The sequence below is a fragment of the Solanum tuberosum genome, unplaced genomic scaffold (genome assembly GCF_000226075.1).
Source record: "Solanum tuberosum cultivar DM 1-3 516 R44 unplaced genomic scaffold, SolTub_3.0 scf00273, whole genome shotgun sequence".
NCBI classification, from domain to species: domain Eukaryota; kingdom Viridiplantae; phylum Streptophyta; class Magnoliopsida; order Solanales; family Solanaceae; genus Solanum; species Solanum tuberosum.
In genome coordinates this window covers 399,333-422,383 of record NW_006239195.1, presented here as the reverse complement: position 1 = coordinate 422,383, position 23,051 = coordinate 399,333, and the positions used below count along the sequence as shown (strand labels likewise).

The window sequence follows — 23,051 nt, the reverse complement described above, 5'->3', positions numbered from 1 at the left end:
TTTTTTTTTTTACCCCCCCCCCCCCCCCCCTCTCCACATATACCTATTTCAGAATTTTGCTTGAATTTCACCTATATATGTCATTTCTATCTCACGTAACCAAATTTACTTGGATTTTTGTCATGTATGATTGGAAGTTTGCCATTTTTTTTTTCTTATTTAGTTTTAGACACATGATAAGAATAGAATGTAAATATATTTTTCCTTTATTTTGATGTAACTAAAATTTAATCATTTTTATCTGACTTCAACTATCTTTTATTCAAACTTTTGGCACATATATTTCAATTGATCAATTTTATGCAGTCATATACAACAAACAATGCTAAAGTAGTGTTCTTGAATCAAAGGCCAATTAAAAGACAATTCATCAAGGTCTCAGCTAATTACACTTGTAATCAATGCAACAAAAGCCTTCAATGCCCAAATATTTTTTGCTCCATCTCATGCAAGGTTTGAATTTTCCATCTATTTAACATGAATTAAATTTAAAATTGTCGACTAATATTATCTAGACATTCAAATTATAATTTATTTCATTTCAAATTTCAAATACTTATTATAAATAAATTAATCACATAGACATGAGGTTTTACAACATATTGAGGCTAATATGTATAATTATTGATAATAATGAATTTTAGCAACTAACTTATCTACGTAATGATATATTCAAGATTGCTTGAAAAGGTTTTTTTAAAAAATTAAGCCAAATGTTTTTAATATGAACGTGTAATTATGTGATTAGGTACTCAGCTTGAAACTGATCCTAATTCAAATATCTAAATAAATTTTAGTAACAAATTTAAGATGTTATTTATATATTTCATCTTAAATGATGAATGTCTCTTACCGCTACTCGTTCAAAAGACGACTTTTAGTATTTTACATATATTTGATCAAATCTTCTTTAATTATGTATACTATGCATGTATTCAATTAAATACATTTACATTTACATATATTTGAAGGACCATGACTTTAATTTTGTTTTCTCTACTTAGGGTGTGTTTGAAATGGAAATATAATTATTTTTTTCTACATTTGATTGCAATTTTTTTAGAAAACATATCTTCTAGAAAGTTATTATTTTTTTTCAAATAAGAAACATAACTTTAAAAAAAAAAATTAGAACTAAAAATAAATTTTATAACAACATTTCATATTAATTGTTTCCCCTATTCTCCAAGTCATCCTACCTCCACACCCCTACCCTCACCCAATATTTAAACTAATATTTTCTACTTACTAAACATTTGATTATTTTCATTTGTCACAGGTACATTATATGATAAGCCGCTCTATTGTTAGCTCGATTATAAAGTACGAAAAGTTGATAAATAAATCTGAATGTTTAGTGGAACTTATTGAAAATCAAAATACAACTTACTCCATAAGAGCTTCTTGTGGCTCAATCAATATCAAGACTGAGACCACTCGTGACTATGAAGAAACCAAACATACATCTCTTAGTGTGTCGATTTGTTCATCAATATCTGATGGTTCATACACACACCGCCGAAAGGGTGTGCCAAAAAGGTCTTCCTTGTGTTAGGTTTTTTTTATCTTGGGAATGTGTTGTTTGCAATGTATCATTTTCTTTTGGAGGACTTAAATAGAAAGTGTCGAATAAATTGAAATAGAAATCTCTACTTTATTTTTCAAGAAAATATCTTATTTCTTAAGACCCTACTGTTGTCCTTCTGTCCTCTTGGTTCAAGAGCCCTATCAACTCCACATTAGTGTACATTAAATCACATTGGTGGTTAACCAATAAAACTAAAGTGAGGATAACTTTTTTTTAAAAACAATGTATATTGTGTAGCAAGGCTCTTTTCCATATAAATATTGTGTGGCATAACTTTTTTTCATTGTTTGCTTCCTTCATTTCTCCCAAAAACGATTTGAGTTAAAATTGATTATCAATTTTAAGTAGTAAGTACAATTTAAGAAGCATTAGACAAATTGGATATTTTTAGACGAGAAATAATTTGATTACTTATTTTTCCTTCTTATATCATGTTTGAACGAAAAAAGGCTTGCGAACTTCTTTAGTACTGGAGGGAAAGCTTGTCATTCATCATGTTTACTATTACCCAATCCCAAGATTTTGCTCTTTCAACATACTTTTTAAAGATGTTTCAAATCTAAACCAACACTACTACATTGTGCTCGATGAGCTTTTATTCATAATATATACCTAATTCAGCTTCTTTTTTTCTTCCTCCACCCCATCTCTAAGAGGATCAATAGTGTTCTCAATTGCCCTCTAACATGATTTGAACGTTCAACTTAACGATCGATATTGGAGATGCTAAACAATTTGAGTAAACCTCACTTGTTTAGTCCACCTTCTTCCATAACTATAATAAAAAAAATTTAAGTTTACTCAGAAAACATTATTGATTGTTGTAACACTCGAAAATCTGATTTTCAATATCAACATTATTATAACTGAAATTGTAAAACTTTAAAAGAAACCCTTGAAAAAACATGTCAAGATCTTCCTGATCTGGTCTTCTTTGACAACTACAACTAGCTGGATCTTTTCAAATCAATCAAATGAACATGTGGCAGAAAATGGCAAATCATTTAATGAGAAAATAAAAGGAATTTTCCTTCTCATATTTGGCCCATAAAAAGGACTTGTCTATGTACTTCAATAATCAGTTATTCGAAATTTATTAATTCGATTAATTCAGATTCAAGTCACTTAAACTTCAATTTAATATTTGTATACATAATTAGTTATTAAAAGATGTCAATTATATACCTTGTATCAACTTGATTTTGTTTCTCCATTATATGTTAAATAGATAATCGAAGGATAAAAAGTAATTATGTTACATGTAACCAATTTGATTTAAGAGGAAATGAAAAATAAGTCGAAGATAACACAAAATAAAAAGATATCAAATCATGAAATTCATGTATTGCATTGCATTGCATTACATTATTATGATATACAGTAAGAAGAAAAGAAAACACCGGAAAAGAGCTCTATAAATTTTCATTACCTAAGCTCTTTTCCATCTTTTGTACATATAAAACAAGGTTGTTATATTACATAACTCTCCCAATAAAGAGTTATTCAAGCTCAATCAAAGAAAACCAAAAGTTAATTATAAAGTCCAAAAAAGGAGGGGAAAAAAGTGTCTTTTTTTGTTGTTGGTGTTGATGGATCCACTACTAGAAAAACGCGAAAGCAAACTTCCAACATGAAATTCACATTTTTCTAGTAGTGATAGAGTGTGATCTTCTATTTTAGTGACAAACTGGTCCAGAGTCCTCGAGTTCAATCCCCATTTCTGCAAGCCTCTTCTCCTTGTACACGTACGTTTTCGACGTATACAAGAAAACCATCAAGTTCAACACACTCAATATTGCCAATAGCCAGTAGAAATCATGTAACTTCCCTTGGTTCAAATTATCAGCTATCCATGGATGTGTTGTCCCAGTCACCATATGTACAATTGTAACCAAAATTGAACTAAAGAAAAACCCTAATGCAAGGGTACTTAAAAATAGGCCAGTACTCATAGTTTTCATACCTTTTGGACATTCTCTTAAGAAAAAATCCAATTGGCCAATGTATGTAAAAGCTTCACCTGCCCCAATAAGTAAAAATTGTGGAATTAGCCAAAATACACTTAATGGAATTGTGGCATTTGGGTCATTTGTAAGCCCATTTAAGTGGGCAGTATTTAATCTTTTAACCTCAGTTAAGGCAGATGCAACCATGGCTATAATTGAAAGGATTAACCCTATGAAAATTCTTTGCAATGGGGTGAGTCCATGACGTTTGTTAGCAACACGTCGACAAATCGGAACGATGACTCGATCGTAGAAAATTACGGTCAAGAGGATGGCTCCAACGAAGAATGCGGTGAGCGAGGCGGGCGGGATTTCAAAGGATTTACCGATGTGTCGATCCATAGTGGTTGCTTGTGAAACAGAAAATGTGGTCATTTGGGCATAGGTAGTCCAAAACATAATTGTTGTGGCCCAAGTTGGTAACATTCTGAATAACAATTTTACTTCTTCAACATCTGTTAATGTTGACAATTTCCACTTGTTCACAACATTACTTTCAAGACCATCTTCCTTAATGGCTGCCTTGTCCAAGAATCTGCATAATAAAAACAGAATCGGATTCACGATTTACTTTTTCTAGATGATATACACAAATTATACATGATTATACACATATGATGTGCATATTTTCTTTTGGTTTTCTATATAGTACTTGTATTGAAGCTCGGCTAATTTGAATTCTAAGATTCATATAAATTCTAAGGACCGGACATGTAATGTATATTTACACAATCAGATCAAGTAACTGGTGCAAGTAACTCTATTTATATTGGTTCATAATCTAAAATAAATAGAAAATAACATGCTAAAATATATTTGATGTCTAAACAATCTTACTATACTGTTAGTATATATAACTTAAGGGCATTAAAAATTAAAAGAAAATAAATTTGGAGTGGCTCTACATGTTATATAAATAATAATAAAATAATAGTAAGTCAAATATCAAAGTATCTCACAATATTTATTAGGCTTTTTATTTCAAAATAGAATTAATTATAGGCATTTGATTGATGAAATGTTGATTAATTTGGTTAATGGTAGCTATCAAAGATTGGCCAACTCTATATTGGAGTCTAGGGATAAGTTCACAGCTTGGCACCAACTTTTTTTTTTTTTAAATATTATGCAAAATAATGCAAGTGACTAAGTCAATATTTCAATAAAAAACTTCTCATTTGTGGTTTATATTAGACAATCAAATTTAATAATCTAACATATTATAGTAGATTTACTCTCTTATTTTAATCTACATTAATAACTAGTTTCTCATATTAAGAGTAGTTAGTAATAAATCATATGCATTGATGGCGTGAATAATATTTACATAGTCAAGCTAAAACAAAATATGTTTCAAGAGAGACGTTCGTTAGAAATTCACGTTTTTTCAGTAGTGAAGATGAGAGAAATTAAAGAACTTACCGGTATTCCTTGCTATGAGGCAATTTTTGCTTTCTTTTTTTGTGTCCTTCACCAAAAACATTGTCATCAATTTCATAAAGAAGTGATGAATCTGATGGCAATTCCATATGCCTATTTCTCCAAGCAGCCACAAATACTGATGCAATTTGTGTTAATGGACTTCCAACAAGTTTTTTAAACCTATATTTTCTTGTACCAAATAAAAATAATACAAGTGCAATAACAATTGCACATGCACAAATTCCATAACCCCATTCCCTTCCCAAATTATCTTGTACATAAACCAATATTGTAACTGCACCTAGTGAACCAACATTTATGAAGAAAAAGAACCAATCAAAGAATTTTATCATTTGTCCTTTTTCCTTTTCGTTCGAATCATCGAATTGGTCGGTCCCAAATCCCGAGACACTTGATTTTAGACCGCCTGTACCGAGGGCGGTCATGTATAGCGCGATGTATAGGACCATGAGTTGTTTGCCGCTAGCCGGGATGCATGATGAGCTACCTTGTTCACATTTTGGTGGTCGCAAGCTTGGGATTATTGTCGAAATGGTCAAGATTGTGACACCCTATTCATCATAACAAAGGACAATTTCCCTCGTTAGAATTTAACTTATGTATACTGGCAATACAAAATTAATTTATATTATCAAGCCAACTAATAGTAAATACATAGATCTAATCAACAACATATCTGGTGATCTCACAAGTAGGGTTTGAAAAAAACAGAGATGTACAGAAGTCTTATTGCACGCCATCCATCCATCTCTATTACTATAACAGGTTAAAATATATTGATAGTAGTAAATAAAATGTTTTGTAATATATATATATATATAAAAGTTAATCTTATAACTTAATATTATTTGAATTTAACTTATATGCGCCGATAGTTTAAAGAATAACCATTGACCCAGCTAATGAAAGAAATGTTCTTCCTCCTCTTCCTCCTCCCTCCTCTTTCCTCTTTGTCCAATCATCATTAAGCTTCTTCATATACATGTTCGATTTTCCTCTTCACAACAAATTAATTAAACCAAATTGTCATTTAAAATTTTAATTCTAATTTTCACTTTCTCCAATTTCCTCTTCACAACAATTATAATATGACTAGTTTTTTTTTTTGAATGAAATGAAATCAATTTCGAGATTCCTCATCACATACTTCCACATAATGAGAAGAATTAAAATTCGATTTGATGACCAAAGAAAAAGTCTTTTTTGATGACTATGTTAAGTCCAATGTGATAATAACACTCAAAAATATGAATGAATGATTTATTTATTTATTTGGACACTTACTATTGCTTGAACTGTGGCAAATATTCCAATTGTAAGATACCTGCATTAATAAAAAATAACTTGATAAGAATTTAAGTAATTTCACGCGATGATGGTGTAAATAATTATTTATAAACTCAGATCTCTTAAAATATAATTATAAAATTTGACACATCAGTAACGTTGTTGAGTAGTGACAGTTTGATAAATGGTAACTAACATGTTATAACACGTTAATAAATACGAACCTTCCAAGGAAAGTGTCAGCAATGAAGCCACCAAGCAAAGTGAGCATGAAAGAAGTTCCAAGAAAATTGGTGACATTGTTGGCAGCAGTAGCATTGCCTAAATGCATAGTTCCAGTCAAATAAGTCACCAAGTTTACAGCAATACCTAGTGTGGTTAGCCTCTCCACAGCTTCAACACCTGTTATTTAAAAATCGAGAACATTAATGAAATATAATAAGAAAAATAAAGGCAAAAGATCCAAGAATAAAGAATGACTAGATTCAAAACTTAGACGTTGTGTGTTTAGAACAAGCATAGTTACTAAAACACATATAGGAGCACCATTTCTTGTGTATCCATATAAGACTCGATTGAGTAGGCAGGTCAAGGTCCTAAAAGGTAGACCTACTCAGATCGGAGTAATACCCTCCAAAAGAAAAAAAAAAAAGAGAAACCCATCAAATTCGATTTTTCTTAGTTGGGTTAAAAGAGTTCAATAAAAAAAAAATCATGTTTACGCACAAGACCACCCCCGAATAAACCCACCATTAACATGATGAATATAGGAACACTTTTTCTTGTAGGCGAGTCAACGTCCTACGAGGTAGGTAGGTACTCGCTAGCTACTCAGAGTACCATCTCAAAAGAAAGAAAAAAGATATATCTATCAAGTCCGATACTTCTTAGATGACTGACTTGACCAGAAATGCTATGCTTACACATTAGACAATTCGAAAAAAAGAAAGAGAGAGAAAGAAAAAGCAAAACCACACCTAAAATCATTGCTCCACTTGCCCAACCACCAGAGGAGGACCTAAGAGATGGCCTCCCTTTGTAATCCCAAGCATCAGGGAGAGCTTTTGCATCATTTTGTGTCTCAGGAAGTGACATTTTTGCAAATATTCTACTATTTACTTTTTAGCCACAAAATTGGACCCAATGAGCAATGAGAATTATAAAAATGGAAGGTGTATTTTTGTTGATGGGAGCTAAAAGAAGATTGATGATACAAAGGCCATGGTATAGATTTAATGATTCCATTACCCTTTTATAGACATTGGCCATGGGACAACTCAATTGATATTTTAGCCACTTTTTTAATACATTGAAATTTTATATTCAACATGGTCCACTTTCAATGGTAGTAGCAACTCCCCCAGGATTGTCATTCCTTTTTGCCTCCCCCCCCGCCCTCTCTTTTTGGTTGGATGGGAAATCTAAAAGAGAAAATTATTGATAGTAACTTACACATGAATAATTTAGCATTTTAAGGTACTTGGAGTTTAAAAACTTTACCTTTCCTAGTACTTTTTAAAAGTAATATTTGTATGAAATAAACTCTGGGAACATGAGCTAGATCATAATGTCAGACTCAAGTCTAAATACAAAAGAGGACTGTGGTAAGTTGACATCAAGAGTTATACTTGTATTTGTTTGAAATAAATTTATTTAGCTAGATGTTGGTGAGAATCAATATAGTCGATTGAAACTTATTTAGGAATATTGAGGTGTAGCTGTTGCGATTTATTGAAGTATTTGACCATCACATGCAAAAGGTTTTTAAAAGAGATCTAACACACTTTTATTTACTTAAAATTATGTTATGTCGTAACACACCCTCTCACGTGTATACGCGAGCCTACTATTTTTTCATCTGTCAAACACGTGAATCTTTTATTTCTTTATTTTTTTGCTTTTTGGATGTTCATGAATTTGAATTCAGGATCTTTTGTCTGTTGCAACATACGATTATACATAAATGCGTAATCAACTCGTCTTAAAAATTAAGCTATCGCAAATATATATCAATTGGATTTACTTTTTTTTTAACACAAAGATGCATATATATCCCAAAGATCTTGTATACTCATATAAGAATCTTGTGAGTAAATGTAGCCTTCAAGAATGGGTCATGACTCATGTGCATCAATATTAGAACATGCAATGTAATCTTCATATACAGAAATAGTGACTTTCTGGCATGGAACTATGATTTTTTGTTGCTAGCCATTAAATGATTTAAAGTAGTTGTGTGGAATTTATTGAATGAAAAAACTAAACCATCTAATCATTCTATGGTAGGGATTCACTCAAAATATGGAACTATTAGTGGATATTCTTTGAAAATAATTGTATAATTTAGTAACTAAAAATAAGTCTTAGTAAAGTTTTTAGATGAAATAATTACAATTTATATTACAACATATAAGGTTCTAATTAATTTGCATCTCATCGTCATGTGTTTGTCTCTCGAAAGAAAATCAAGTATGGTATGTGAAGGTATTTGACTGGAACAAAATTCTAAGAGAGCAAAAAAAGTCTTTTGATAGAATCATACTATTTGTTTTACAGACGTTATTGTATATTTATTTATGTGGTTATAAAATCATACTATTATGATTGAAAAAAAATTTAAAATATGAAAATTGAGTTATTTTAAAATTTAATTAAATTTCATTTCAAATGCACCCTGAATAATTAATACAACATTTATTGTATTTAATTTCCAACCAATTTCCTCTGATAGAATTTTCAAGGTCCTTCATCCACCAGCACTCTTCTTTTTCTTTAAAACAGATAGCAACAAGCACAACAATTAACATGTTACACATGTTTTTTTTTTATTCTTTGTGATTATCCATCTATAATTAATCTCATTGTCATACAATTAATCTTAAAATGTATCCTTAAGCATAATTTTTTTTAAAAAAAAAATTCTTAAAAAAAAGTGTCACATATATAAGATAATATATTACATAAATACCTCTGTTAAAAAAATTTAAGGTGTTAATTTTTGAAATCTTCTTAATGAGATTTCTGACTCGTGCTATTAATTTCAAGGATCAAAACTCATTTTCCTGACCATTTCTTGTTTATAATATTATATGCTTTTACTTTAATATACATTTTTCTTCAATAAAAAATAATTTGAAGTAAATAAAATTGTGAATCTTCACACAAACAACCAATTAGATTTATTGTTAATTTATTTTAGTCTGTAAATATGAATTACACATAATTACATATTACGGACTGTTTTTAGTACAAACGATTTGTTTGTGAAGACATTATTATATACTATCATGAATTGTACGAATAAATTTTCGACCACATAATTTGTGGCTCTAAATGAAAATAATAAATCAATCTTAGGTGTTGACTTACCAAATCCAACGTTCACAAAATAAAGAAATAAAAGGAGTTCGAAATTAATTTTCTTCATATCTAACTTTGTACGTATATAAATACTAATATGTCAATATAAGCATTATTCTTAATTAGAAATTTCAGATGTACCTTTATTAGTAAATACTTTATTCTTTGATGTGAATTTTTTTTACATAAAACTAAATTTAATCAAAATTTAATAGATACCTAATGAATAAGAATTGCCTCATGACTTGATGAAAATGTGTTTGCTATCGACATTCTTTTACGGTGCATGGAAAATGTACTTTAATTTGATGGTTCAAACTTCATCAAAATAGAGTTTAAGGTCATTTTTCTTATCACACTCCTTCATCTTATCTAAATATAGTCACACAAAGTTTTTGAATTTTTAATTTTTAATTTATCAGACCAAAATCATAAACTTATATTATATAGCTTAATGAAAATCCACAAAAAACGATTGGGAAAATTATATGTATCAATTGTCATTTAGCTAATAAATCCGTGGTCGGTTCGAACGGATTATCGATCATTCATAATAGATTCATCCACCCATGACAACTATTAATCAAAATCATACTATATAATAAAAACGATAGATTTGTCGAGTCATCACTATACAAATTATACATGTGTCAACACATATATATTAAAATAATTAGTAAATAGTACTATCGAAGTGGACTTGTAAAAAAAATAAAATTTAGTAAATAATTTTCTTCCCATTCTTTCACGAGGTCCAAGAGCCAGTCACAAATGAATTTAAAAACTATCATACAATTTTGAAAAAAATAATTTCTTGATTGGAAAGTCCACTCCAATAATGTTGGTTTCTTGATTTTATTACTAATAGAAAAATGATTTTTATATATAATTGAAGAGAGAGACGATATAGATACAAGAACTTGCCCACGTCTAATAACAAGTTATAATTATAATTATAATTAGCTAGCTGATGGATAAGGGTTATAAAAAAAAAAAAAAATCCTTAAAGTTTTCTTTGACTAATTTATGCAAATATTCCCTTTTTATGTTTACCTAAATTTTTGAAAGAAAAAGTTTATGTCACACAACAAATTAAGGTTTTATATTTACTCAAAATTATGGTTGTTGTTTAAAATAGTTGTACATAATATAGCGATAGTTTGAAATTTTTATAGCAGATATGCTTGAATATACTTGTTATCCAGACGGATATAATTAGAAAGAGATGTTATATACACATGGATAAATTCATTAAGCGCACAAATATAATGTATTTCGTTGTTGTTATGCACACGTAAATATAATGCATTCCGTTATAAAGATATTGTATATCCGTGTGAATACACTTATTAGACACACATAAACAATATATTTCAGTACGTTCTGTAACCAAAATAATGCTACATATACTAATTAAGTAGAATTTCAAATAGTCATGCAAATATATTCGTATAACATCTACAAAATTTTAATCTGACATTAAGATTTTTAGGTTGTTAAAAAAAGATATCTAAACCATAGTTTAAATGTTAATGAAATACAAGGAAAAAAAAACACCCAGAAAGTGTGTCATTTAGTAAATTAAATAATTATTAGTTATTTTAAAAAGGGATAACATGAGAATTTTTTAACTTTTTTTTAGGTTACCCCATGTATAATATAAATACTTGGCACTAAGTTTGTGATAGCTTATAATTAATGATTCCAATTAGGATGACGTATGCTTAATTTTAATTATCAGTGAATCAAGTAATTAGTGGACTTAATTTAAACTAATTTTCATGGAAGGCCGTTATAAATTATTATTTTATATGTTTAACTTTTCGACTTTTAAGAATCTTCAATGGACATCTTATGTTTGGCCACTTGTCTTAAAATTAAGATGTCATCGATAATTAATTAGGTGCTTAATTATCATTAATCTTTCCCCCCTAAAATGGCTTATGGCTAAATAGTCAAATTTTATAATTATAAATAATAGAATAAACAAGCGACAAGAATCCTCTTTACATTAGTTAATGTTTCAAATAACTAATCCAACCAAAAATAACGTCATATATCTTCTGTTCTTCTTTATCTTTTTTTTTTTCTAAGAAAAATCATTAACGACATTATAGGATTATATTTTTTAATTTAAAGATAAAATTATTCGAAATGTAATATTTTTTGTCCATTGTTTCGTTATTTGAACAAAAATTTCCTCACCGTTTGTCAGGTAATAACTCAATAATGTCTTCCATCAAATAAATAAATCAAAAATATTTTTTTTACGAACAATTCATCTAAAATAAGAGCAAAAAATCAATATAACAATTCATCTAAAATAAGAGCAAAAAATTAATTATATTGAAGCTCAATAAATTTATATTTGTATCGCATAAGGTCATTGATCGAATTAAGCCAAATGATTAAAGAATAATTTGTTACTTAGGTATCAAGAAATTGAGACTCGGAAAATTGTTTATGGCCTTTATCCATTTGATAAGCTGAAGGGGCACCAACAATAATATTTTTTATAATGTTTATATTATTTTAATAAATCAATGTTTGATGTTCATTTGACATAATAAATCTGTAAATATAATATTGTAATAATAATATAATAACCCTTGATTCTTGTCTGTCACCACGTCATTCAAGTTGCAACCCCTGTGATTTTCGAATTAATGTCTGATTCAATAAAAATAAAATTGATTAAATATTTTAACACAATTTTTTTTTATTTCCGATTGGTGTAGCATATTTTATTAGAGGCTCGATTAATTCGGATTTTGTATTAAAAGTTTGAGAGTAACATTAACTCTATCAAAAAATAGATACGTAAACAAGGATAGACCACATAATTTTATACTGATCAGTTTTAACCTAAAAAATCACTTGAATACCATTGTTACTCTATCAATATAACTTTAAATCAAATTAACGATAGTCCTAAAATAAACAGATAAAAATTACTATATTCAAACGATTTTTATTACTCTTTAATTTTAACTTTAACACTTTAGTTTATCACTATTTTACTTTTGTTGTAAGACCACCAACCCTCAAACAATTGTGACCTCACCTTAGCCGCCACAATATTTTTTATATAAATAATTAAAGTTAAATATTTGTGTACCTAGGTTTATTTTAGAACTCAAGTTGATTAATCACACGTTTAAAATCAAGCAACAAATTCAATTCCAAAAACAAAAAATAAATCAAGATTCAAGATGTATATATGAGCTCGAATAATTAATCGTTTGAACTAATTGAACTCAAAACCATAGTTTGTATCATAACTATACGTATTTATGCTAATAATTTTTTGTTGTATGGGCTAAGTTTGTGAATTTTAGATCGAAAAGTGAAGCATACAACATTTCACAGTAATATTTTACGTCCAAATTAATATCACCTTACAAAATAAAATGTTCATTCTTATCATTTATAAAGAGATTGCACATTAGCTTATGGAACTCAATAGAGTTAATCATTTGAAATTAATATTTTTGAGGCAAAGTATTGTTCTTTTCTTGTATAAATTGAAGGAAACATTAAAAGTATGAGAAACGAGTCTCGACGTGTCTTGACGTATTTGATAAAATTGATGTTATGTGATCAGGATTGTCAAAAGTTAGAGTTGTGGAAATAGCCTCTCCAGAAATGTTGAGTAAGACTGTGTACAATAGACATATGTGGTCTGAACTTTCCTTGAATCTGACGCATAACGAGAGTTTAGTGCATTGACAGTCAAAAGTTAGACTATGAAAACAGCCTCTCACAGAAATATTGAGTAAGACTGTGTATAATATTTAATGTTCGATGAGTTCAATATTAAAGAATTTCAAAAGAAATCATTTTATTTATCAATCATTAACATTGCCCACCTTTGATCTTGGTATGACATTAGTTGTTAATCTAATAATACAGGTTCGAGTTTCCTCTTCTCAATTTCAATTTCATTCAACAATTTAAGTTATTGTCTTATTCAAATGTTATTTCCTTCTTTTATTTTTCTAGTAATTCATTTTCGAATTTCCTCTTCACAATTCATAGTTTCTTTTGTAATATATAAAATTAATTAATGCCAAAGTCCATTTTCCCCTTCTCAAATGGCAAAAATTTGTTTTATTTTTCTTCATTATATTGCTCGTGATCCATCTTCCTCTTCTCAAGAGAAAATATTCCCCTTTATAGTGACAAGAAAATTAATTTAAATTATATTGAAATGGTAAAATAATTACATGTTGTTAATAAAAAAAAAATATAAACTAATTTTCTTATGTGCATTATATTGGCATCATGCATGGCATGCATATTTGTAAATTAAATAATTATTTGTAACGAGTAATTGGTATTTACATTGAATCATATTAACTTAATAATGATCAAATGGTTTAATGAAGTATAAATGTATAATTAATTTAGCTCAATATATCATAATTATGTACAACAAGCAACATAAATGCAATTCGTCGAACTAATGTTTTATTTTTAGATAAATAAATTTTAAGAAAAATCAAATCTAATTTTCATATTTATGTACAACAAGCAACATAAATGTCATATCATCGAATCAATGTTTCTACCAGTGGTAAGTACGCCTCCATTTTTAATCAGAGGTTTTGAATTGAAGCCTGTAATCACCTTCGATATGGAGATCAGAGTTTTACCTCCCAAAGTGAAATTTCCTGTGACGAATTCAAATTAGTTGAACTCCAACATGGATACCCTATACTGGACGGAAAACCAACAATTTTTTTTCTTCTAAAATAAAATAATAGTATAGGATAAAACTACATCAATCAACTTCAAATCCTGACCCTTTATATAAGAGATGAACAGTCAGATTTCCTTTTGAAAACCTCAATAATGTTGAAAGCTAATGCCCAACTGCCCAAGATATATAGTTCTCTTTAAATCATTTGACATTGGTAATACATTATTCCGATTAATTTATATTCGTGTTAGCCGTTATGTAGAGATTCATTTAAAAAGAAATATTCTTTTACCAAAAGTTATTTTCATTTTGAGAATTCAAACCCAAATATTTAAATAAAAGTAGAAGAATCACATTCATTCCGTCATTTTTTTGTGATGTTCGCTGTTCAAGATATTTGAGTTCGAGGAATGACAAAGGTAACGTTTAGGATGTGAGTTCAACAAACTAATAACTTTGACTTAACATTTATAAAATTTAAATTCTAAATTCAAGAATGATGAGTTATGATCCATGCAACATAAAAATTGAATAAAAGAAATAGAGAGTTCATGACTTTAAAGATTTTCTATCAATGTATGTATGCATTAACTCACTATGGGGCACTATTTTTTTGTCATTTCATTTTCCTCAATTACTAGTCATATAATTGCATTCTAGACTTTGTAAAATTATCAAAAATTAATTAAGAAAATCAATCAACTTCAACTGGCCCTTAACTTTTGCTTGAATTAATAAGAGTAATAAAATTTGAAAGAGCGGGGCTAAGTTAACAGGGCCAAGTGGCATATCCATAAACAATATTTATGCTCGTGTCTCCTCCTTGTACCAGTTAATGCTGGGCCAACATTTGATTATTAATACCATGAAGTTTCATTGTTCCATACAGCTTCGAGGTTCTCATCGATCAATTCAAAAAAAATTTAACGTTGAGTTTGCTTATACATTATCATTGACTAATGAGTAGGGTGTGGACAAATTTTTTTAATGATACCACAACAATGTATTTATACTCTTATAGTATCATGACTAATTAATAGGGTGTGAACAAGAAACCTTAATAATACCACAACAATATATAATCTCAATTAAGTGAAATTATCAGTCTTACTGATACCACAACATTATATATAGACTGATTTAATATTAGTTAAGCGAAATTTCCAGTTTTAATGATACCACAACAGTGTGGATATATATATATATATCGATTTAGTATCAGTTAAGTGAATTATTAGTTGGGGCATTTTTTGTAATTGTTTAGTGAGGTATCAGTGTAAGGGATATATGTTTGTAATTAATTTGCATTTATGAAGTATTTGCTTAGTTTCCCCGAATATGATATGCAGGTTCAATGGATTTATGTCCTTGTTATGAACGTAGCAGCCCATTTATTTTGCCTGTCCTTTATGGCTTAGGTTACCTTTCTGGGTCCAATGGCCCATTTGGAACTCGTAATAATGGGCCTTGGATTCTTAAGGACATTTTTCACAAATGGCCTATATGTTGAATTTCTTGTATTTAGTTCTCATCATTTGTTCTTGTATTGTGTATATAAATCTATCATTAAGAGCATGATTGTTTCTTGAGTGATATATTACTCCCTCGTCTCAATTTATGTGGCATACTTCGTCGAAGGGGAATGCCACATTTCTATATTTAAAATTTCGAACAAGTGCAAGTTTAAGTGTCATTTTACATGCTCACGGCAGAACCATAAATAAATAAATAGAATAGTTGACGGGTGCTGGAATTGGCCCAAAAAGGCCTAAACTACCAACAACAATAACATACTCAACGTAATTCCACAAACGAGGTCTGGAAAGAGTGATGTATACACAGACTTCATTCCTACCTTGTGAAGGCACAAAGATTGGAATCCAATAGAACCTCAGGTAAAAGGGCCAAAACTGCCCTAAGTAAGAAAATACAAACAAATTTACACATGAAATTCCATTTTTACAAGAGCTGGCATCAAATTTTACATTTACTGTATGTTCCAAAATTAGTACAACACAGCACAAGTAAGCAGCCATCATGCCAAGGACCAACTGATGCAACACAAGTCATCTCATTTTTTTTCCTCCTAAGATATAACATCTTGCAAAAAAAAGAAAATTCAAATACATAGATGGTAAAACAACAATACTACTAGGTAGTGGTAACAAAGGGAAGCTATGTCGCTGGGATTCTCCAAAAATTGATGTTGCACCAATGTCGAATTCTCCAAAACTGCATTACTTTTGAAAGATCCAACACGCTTCCAATGACATTTTTGAAGGATTCGAGCAACATAGAAGGGGAAGTTATTAACTTTAACCAAGTTAAATTCCCAACTGGTTTTGCACTTCTAAGATAGTCTCAGCAGAGTTCCTAAGTTGCTGAATTTCCTCATCAGTAAGATGCACATTAGTCACACCTAAAACTCCACTTCTACCAAGCTGTGCAGGCAAGCTCAAGAAAACATCGCCGCCATCAATACCATAGAACCCCTTCACAAGGATTGAGACGGGGTGAATCCTTCTCTGATCTCGAATAATTGAAAAAGCCAAGTTAGCCACAGAGTATCCGATTGCCCACGATGTGTAGCCTTTGAGATTGATCACTTCATATGCACTCTGCACAACTTGTTTGTGGATTTTTTCCAATGTATCCTTCTCAAACGCAATTTGTTGCCTCTCCAGAAAGCTAAGAACCGGAATCCCTCCAACGCTAATACTAGACCACAGTGCCACAGAGCTGTCACCATGCTCACCTACAATGTATGCCTAGTATACACAAAAGTTCATTTTTCATTATATTGAAATATTTCCTGTATACCAAAAAGTAGAGAATCAACAACATGAATGATAAACAATCTTTTAAGTTCAATACAAACATATTATAAGCCATCAAAAACTAATGATCAGACAACAGAAAATAGAGTTGAATACCAGTATATAGCTCAAATATACGCAATAAGTCGCAATCAAGTACTGAGGATTAGGGCTGATTACTGGACGGATGATTATGCTTAAAAGTTTGGTTTATTGGATATCGATTTTTAAATATACTAATCCCCAGCCTAAGTTATTGGTTGGTTTGATATTGGATTAGTAATTAATGGACGGTTATCAGACTGTGTATTGGCTCAATCATTTCATGCTCCCTTCTTTCACTTTCACTCACCAACATATTGATCTTCAATCAAACATAACAATTTTTTTAAATCTACTTAAACTGGTAATTTTGTAATTATAAATCATACTGAGAAATAAATGAAAGTTTAAATTTGAGGGTGGGTGCACATAATCATTCTTTTAACAAATATATTTATGATAAAAATGTAATTAAAATAATTCTTAACGGTTTAGCCAGTAAAAAAATTGAGTAATTCGCTCCGCACCGATAAACCGTTAACTAAAATTTATCATTCATTAACCCAATATCAATTAGCCAATTTTGCGATTAGCTTATCTGCTACGGTTCGATTTTGAACCACCATAATTTCAGGATACTGATGTCAAATGTTAGTAACTGTTACGGTTACGGTTCCTCTTCTATATGCAAATTAAACAAGTAAAATATAATTTTTTTTACTTCCCCTTTTTGAAATTAGCTTAAGAAGAGAAAAAACAAACTCGGTGATACAATTTGTATGAATACTGTCTATGTCTATGGTTAGGAACAACACTTCAAATGCTAAGGGACCAACATCATAATGACAAATTGAATCCTGTTCTGTCCCCACTGAACTTTAAACTGGGTTTATCGGAAATAGTTGCTCTACCCGACAAAAATAGAGGTAAGCTCTGCGAACATTTTAACCTCTTCATACCTCACTAATGGGATTATACTGAGTATATTGTTATTGTATGTACATATCTTTTTTATACGAAACAAATCAAACAATTTCCTATTTGGTTATAAATTTTTCAAATTATACTTGGATTTTATGTAATATAAATGATGTATAGTTTCTGTTAATCTTAAATTTATAGATTGTTTATCTCGTACTATGTAACCAGGAGTAATTAAATGAAAATCACAACAATTAACATAAACATGATCACATTCAAAAGTGGACCCAAAGATCAGAAAGACAAAAGGAAACCCGATACACTAAGCTGCCACTATGCATGAGTCCAGAGAAGGGCCAAACCACAAGTGTGTCGTGTCTGTTTTATGCAACTTAACTTACATTCATTTCCACTGCTGAAACTCGCGACCTCAATAATCACATGGTATCAGTTATTCAAAAAGACAAATTTAAACGAAATACGAAAATGATGAACTCACCTGCACATCCTGGGCATTAACATCAAGGTGATCGGCAATCAAAAACCGAAACCTGGACGAATCCAAGTTCGTACCCGACCCGATAACCCGATTCACTGGGAACCCAGACAACTTCCAAGCAACATAGGTCAAAACATCCACCGGATTCGACACAATCAACAATATACACTCCGGCGAATACTTCACCAGCTCCGGCACAATACTTTTATACATCGCCAAATTCCTCTGCAACAAATTCAACCTGCTCTCCCCCGGGTTCTGCCTAGCACCCGCCGTGACAATACACAGATCCGACCCGGCCGTAACTGTATAGTCAACCGAAGCAACGATTTTAGTTCTCGGAAGGAACGCGGCGGCATGTTGGAGATCCAACATCTCGCCGCGTAATTTATCAGAATTTACGTCGACGAGTGCTAGCTCGTCGACAAGATCCTGAGTAAGGATTGTTTGGGCGATGGCCATCCCGACATTGCCGACGCCGATCACGGAGATCTTCGTGTGGTGGTTCGTCTGTGATGGCGGATCAGCGTTGGAGATTGATTTGAAGAAAACTTGGTTTAGGTCTAGACCATCAAGGCTTAATGGAGATGATGATGACATAGTTGATCAAAAAATGTGTTGTTGATTTTCTGTGAAACTGAAAATATGGAATTTTATTAGAGAGGTTGATGCGATTATGATAAGTATGGAGGAGATTGGGTAATACACAGACTTGGAAATGGGAATAAAGTGATGAAAAGTTGACAACATGGCATTTTTTGAATGGTCTTTGCAAGACTTCGGAAAAAATAGCTCTTTTCAATCTCGTGGTCTTAAATATAAGTTATATCAAATATATGAAAATGTTTTTTTAATTTTGTGATCTAAATATGCTAGATGGAAAGTTGAAATTAAAGTGTTGTTAAAAAAAGAAAAGGAAATGGTTATTCTTTTTTAAAAAGACTTGAAAGAAAGTAAATCATTCTTTTTAAATGAATGGATTATCTTTTCTTGAGTATAATACATAAATATGTAGTTTAACTTGGATTCAACTGAAATCTATGGAAGAGTTTGTCGCCTTTTACGAAGTATGGACTTTTTGAGATCGAATCGTAGCTAGAGTCTTTTTCCAGGTTTAGAAAGACTAGTTCAAAACATATGTTATCTTTGAATATTTGTTACCTTTTATAAATATGTCCATCAATACTTGGATGGATGAATAAAAATTAGCCTAGTGTGAAATGTTTGAGCAAAGACTATTTGTGAAGCAGCCTCGCTCCCATTTTTTCATACTGTAATTAGTTTATGCGGGCTAATTTGACAAAATGTCTTTTCTTTATTTAGTATAACATAATATAACTAGATTAAGAAATGTCTATTCATGAGAATAATTCATTTTTTCTAAATAATTTTCTGCTCATGAAAACAGAAACTTGATTAGTAGTCAATTGCTTTGTAAGAAAAGAATAGAACAAGAGAGCCTAGTAAGTTTTTTAATCCCTTCTTATTGAAGGCATGCCAATAATCTTTCGTGAAAAAGCTAATCCTATATTTAAGGTCGGTGCAAGTTTAGCAAAGTTAAGCCTTATAATGAGGGAAGAATTGAACGTGAAAGGTAGAATTGAACCAACATGTAAAACAATTGAATATGACTTGTCTAGCTAGTGAAAACAACGAACTAAAGATTCAGAGAAATAAGAAGCAAAAACTTGATAAAGAGAAAGCGGAACCAAGATACCACACTAAACTAGGCGTTACCTAGAGCCACACTACTCTTTCTTTTCGATTTCTATTTAATGTCGGATATTTATATTGGAGCTCGAGTATTCCGGAGCAATACTAATTGTAAAAACAGAAACATTTTCTAGTCCAATCGCCACAGCCCACAAGTACCAAAGGGTAAGAGTCGAGGGGGCAATGGAGTCATTAGAAGATTTGGAGCGAATCCAGACCCGAATCCTCCAACGAATAGCAAACCTCGAGCTCTCTCTTCTTCCTACCGGCGGTACTCCTCTCTCCGCCGCCAGTACCGCCGTCGCCGACGTCACCACCACCGAGGACCGCCTATACTCCATTCTCCTCGGGAATGGCGCCAGAGATTTCTGCTTCAAGCGCGTTGCCTCTGATTACTATGATTGGCCTCTCGAAGCTCGTCGTGATGTTCTCGGCGCTGCATCCATTCACCATCTCTGCAAAAGCATTGTTCTGGTACCTCCTATCTATCTTCATTTTTCATGTCTTAATACAAGCATTTGGTATTAATTTCGCAATAGTATTAGGACTAATACAGTCCCTTAAATTAGTCAGTAAATTCTGATTGAGCATCTGAACGATTGATACGGTTTATCTATTGGACATTTTCTATTCGCTTTTAGGATGTTCTCAAGTATTCATTAGGTTAGGTAGATAAGTTGACCACTTATGCATTAGCCTCAACAAGCAGTAAAACCTAAGGTCTATTTGAATTGAGGTTGATGTGTATAATTAAAGGAGATGAGAGATTTTATCTTAACTACCTAATAGACTCTTGATAGCATGCGAGGAGTTTTTCAAAATCCAAATTGAAAGTGTCTAATAGGAACACTCTATCATGTGTTTAGATTCTCAATTTCAACAAGTCATAGTTCCAGCGTCTTAATGACATTAAACAAGTTTAAGAGGTTGTCGATGGTTAAGCCTTTACTTAACTTTTAGGGGAAAAGAAAAAGCTTAAAATCTCTCAGTGTGCAGAAGGACATATCATATCATCAAAACAAAAGTAATAGATCATCTGTTTCAATTTATAACGGTGTTTGATTGGGCACAATGTTTAAGATATTCATTTCAACTTGTGTATATTAGTGGTAGAGGAAGAAAGCAGTAAAACAATAGTTTAAAAGTTAGCTTGTCGAAGAAAAATAACATCAAAGTTTAAGGCTTGAGTAATTTAATGGTTTTGCATTTTTGGAAGTTGGAAAAATGGTTATGAGAACAACCACAGTTATCTCAAACAAAATTTCATTGTACTTGTGCAATTCAATACATGAAATTCTCGTGTTGAAAATGGTTATGATATTGCATGTTCCTTTTCCTTTGTTTTTTGTTGAATTCGGGTGTGTGTGTGGGGGTACACTCTACCCTCCCCAAAACCCAACTTGTGGGAATTACTCTGGGTATGTTGTTGTTGTTGTATGTGCTTTTAACTTTGAAATATCTCGGTGTCTCTTTAGAAGGGACTCTTTCCTATCTTAGTCAAATTTGTCTGCTCAAATGCAGGTAAATACTCAAGCCCCATCTAATATTACTGATTGTAGTGATCGTAACAATTCAAAGTACTATGTCGTAGTTGTACAGGTAACCAATATGCAACTTCAATTCTGTTTTGAGGTCTAGAAATAATATGTACGACTAATCTAACGTTCTTCGTATACTATCATAATTGCAGTATACTGCTAGATTCAATGCTGAGACTGTGAAGAATTTCCTATACACACTCAACGATGGCAACATAGCCAAAAAGAAATTCAACAGTAAGTTCCTTCTCTAAACAGCACATTCATTAGGTCTAGCAGTTAAAGTGATTGAATGAAAATTGAATTGGAAAATCTTAACCCTGTATGAAAATATCGAATTAGAAGTGTTAATTTGTCATACCAAAAAAAGACCTTGCAGAAAAGACCATATTAGTTGTGTAGGCTTTTGATGTATCAATCAAGGAATCAACAGTGCCTCAATCCAAATTAGTTGGGGTTGGCTATAGAAATCCTCTACATCCAATCCCCTCTACTCAGGTAATGTTTGATGTATATACAAACAAAATCAATAACCATAAATGAATCTGCATATGTATATTGCATATTCAAAGTATGTGTTATGTTAAAGTGTAAAGAAGCAATCAATAACATAAATGAGACACGCTTATGTGTATTGCATATGCTTGTTGATTGAAGTATGTGTTTCAACTTTCCACATGACATATTTAAGACCACAAGATTAAAAAACATATTGATACATTCTACGTTTCTTTAATTTCTAAAATTACAAGATTCAAAAGTCTTTTTTACTTTTTTAAACTTTGTGTCAAGTCAAAACCAGACAAACAAATTTCAATGTAGAGAGTACTATATTTTTGGTTGTTGATGTTTTGTTAGAAACATGTACAGATATATGCTCCAAGTTTACGAGTTGTGCCAATATTTGGAGTCACATTATGTTGTACTCTTCATGTAGAATAATATTTGCTATTGTCTGCTTTTTGCAGTGAGACTTGCTCCCGAGGAGACATCAATCAAACTAACTGGTTTCGAACACAATGGAGTTACGTGTGTTGGCATGAAAACAGATATACCGGTATTTGCTCTCTGCTTTTTAGGAACTTTTGTTTAAAGGTTGCCTAGTCCCCCCCCCCCCCTCACCTTCATTATTTTAT

At 31.0% G+C, this 23,051-nt stretch overlaps 4 protein-coding genes and 1 long non-coding RNA gene across 5 annotated transcripts in view; 2 read left to right on the top strand and 3 right to left on the bottom strand.

The window, feature by feature from the left end:
* Nucleotides 1-1,623, top strand: part of LOC107062808 (uncharacterized) — a 3,106-nt gene extending 1,483 nt beyond the window's left edge. Inside the window, exons 4-5 of the mRNA XM_015313894.1 lie at nucleotides 307-453; nucleotides 1,280-1,623. Of these exons, the coding sequence (XP_015169380.1) occupies nucleotides 307-453; nucleotides 1,280-1,555 (423 nt within the window). The 3' untranslated portion in view covers nucleotides 1,556-1,623. The remainder of the gene's footprint in view (nucleotides 1-306; nucleotides 454-1,279) is intronic.
* Nucleotides 1,624-2,914: 1,291 nt separating this feature from the next.
* Nucleotides 2,915-7,570, bottom strand: LOC102603215 (protein NRT1/ PTR FAMILY 6.3-like). Its single transcript, XM_006358293.2, has 5 exons — nucleotides 7,302-7,570; nucleotides 6,549-6,726; nucleotides 6,322-6,361; nucleotides 5,017-5,588; nucleotides 2,915-4,129 (listed from the first exon to the last, which is right to left on the bottom strand). Exons 1-5 carry the CDS (start codon nucleotides 7,417-7,419, stop codon nucleotides 3,265-3,267), a joined length of 1,773 nt encoding a protein of 590 aa, XP_006358355.1. The 5' UTR covers nucleotides 7,420-7,570; the 3' UTR covers nucleotides 2,915-3,264.
* Nucleotides 7,571-16,324: 8,754 nt separating this feature from the next.
* LDH-2 (lactate dehydrogenase-2) lies at nucleotides 16,325-19,288 on the bottom strand. Its single transcript, NM_001288160.1, is given in 2 exon segments — nucleotides 16,325-17,154; nucleotides 18,665-19,288. Coding segments are annotated over 2 exon segments (1,044 nt in total). The 5' UTR covers nucleotides 19,265-19,288; the 3' UTR covers nucleotides 16,325-16,710.
* On the bottom strand, nucleotides 17,596-18,658 carry LOC107062813 (uncharacterized). The gene is made up of 2 exons (XR_001474863.1): nucleotides 18,431-18,658; nucleotides 17,596-18,375 (listed from the first exon to the last, which is right to left on the bottom strand). It is a non-coding gene; the product is annotated as an uncharacterized lncRNA (long non-coding RNA).
* Nucleotides 19,289-20,397: 1,109 nt separating the features above from the next.
* LOC102602538 (uncharacterized) overlaps nucleotides 20,398-23,051 on the top strand; it is a 4,038-nt gene continuing 1,384 nt past the window's right edge. Inside the window, exons 1-4 of the mRNA XM_006358291.2 lie at nucleotides 20,398-20,851; nucleotides 21,899-21,976; nucleotides 22,068-22,152; nucleotides 22,884-22,972. Of these exons, the coding sequence (XP_006358353.1) occupies nucleotides 20,561-20,851; nucleotides 21,899-21,976; nucleotides 22,068-22,152; nucleotides 22,884-22,972 (543 nt within the window). The 5' untranslated portion in view covers nucleotides 20,398-20,560. The remainder of the gene's footprint in view (nucleotides 20,852-21,898; nucleotides 21,977-22,067; nucleotides 22,153-22,883; nucleotides 22,973-23,051) is intronic.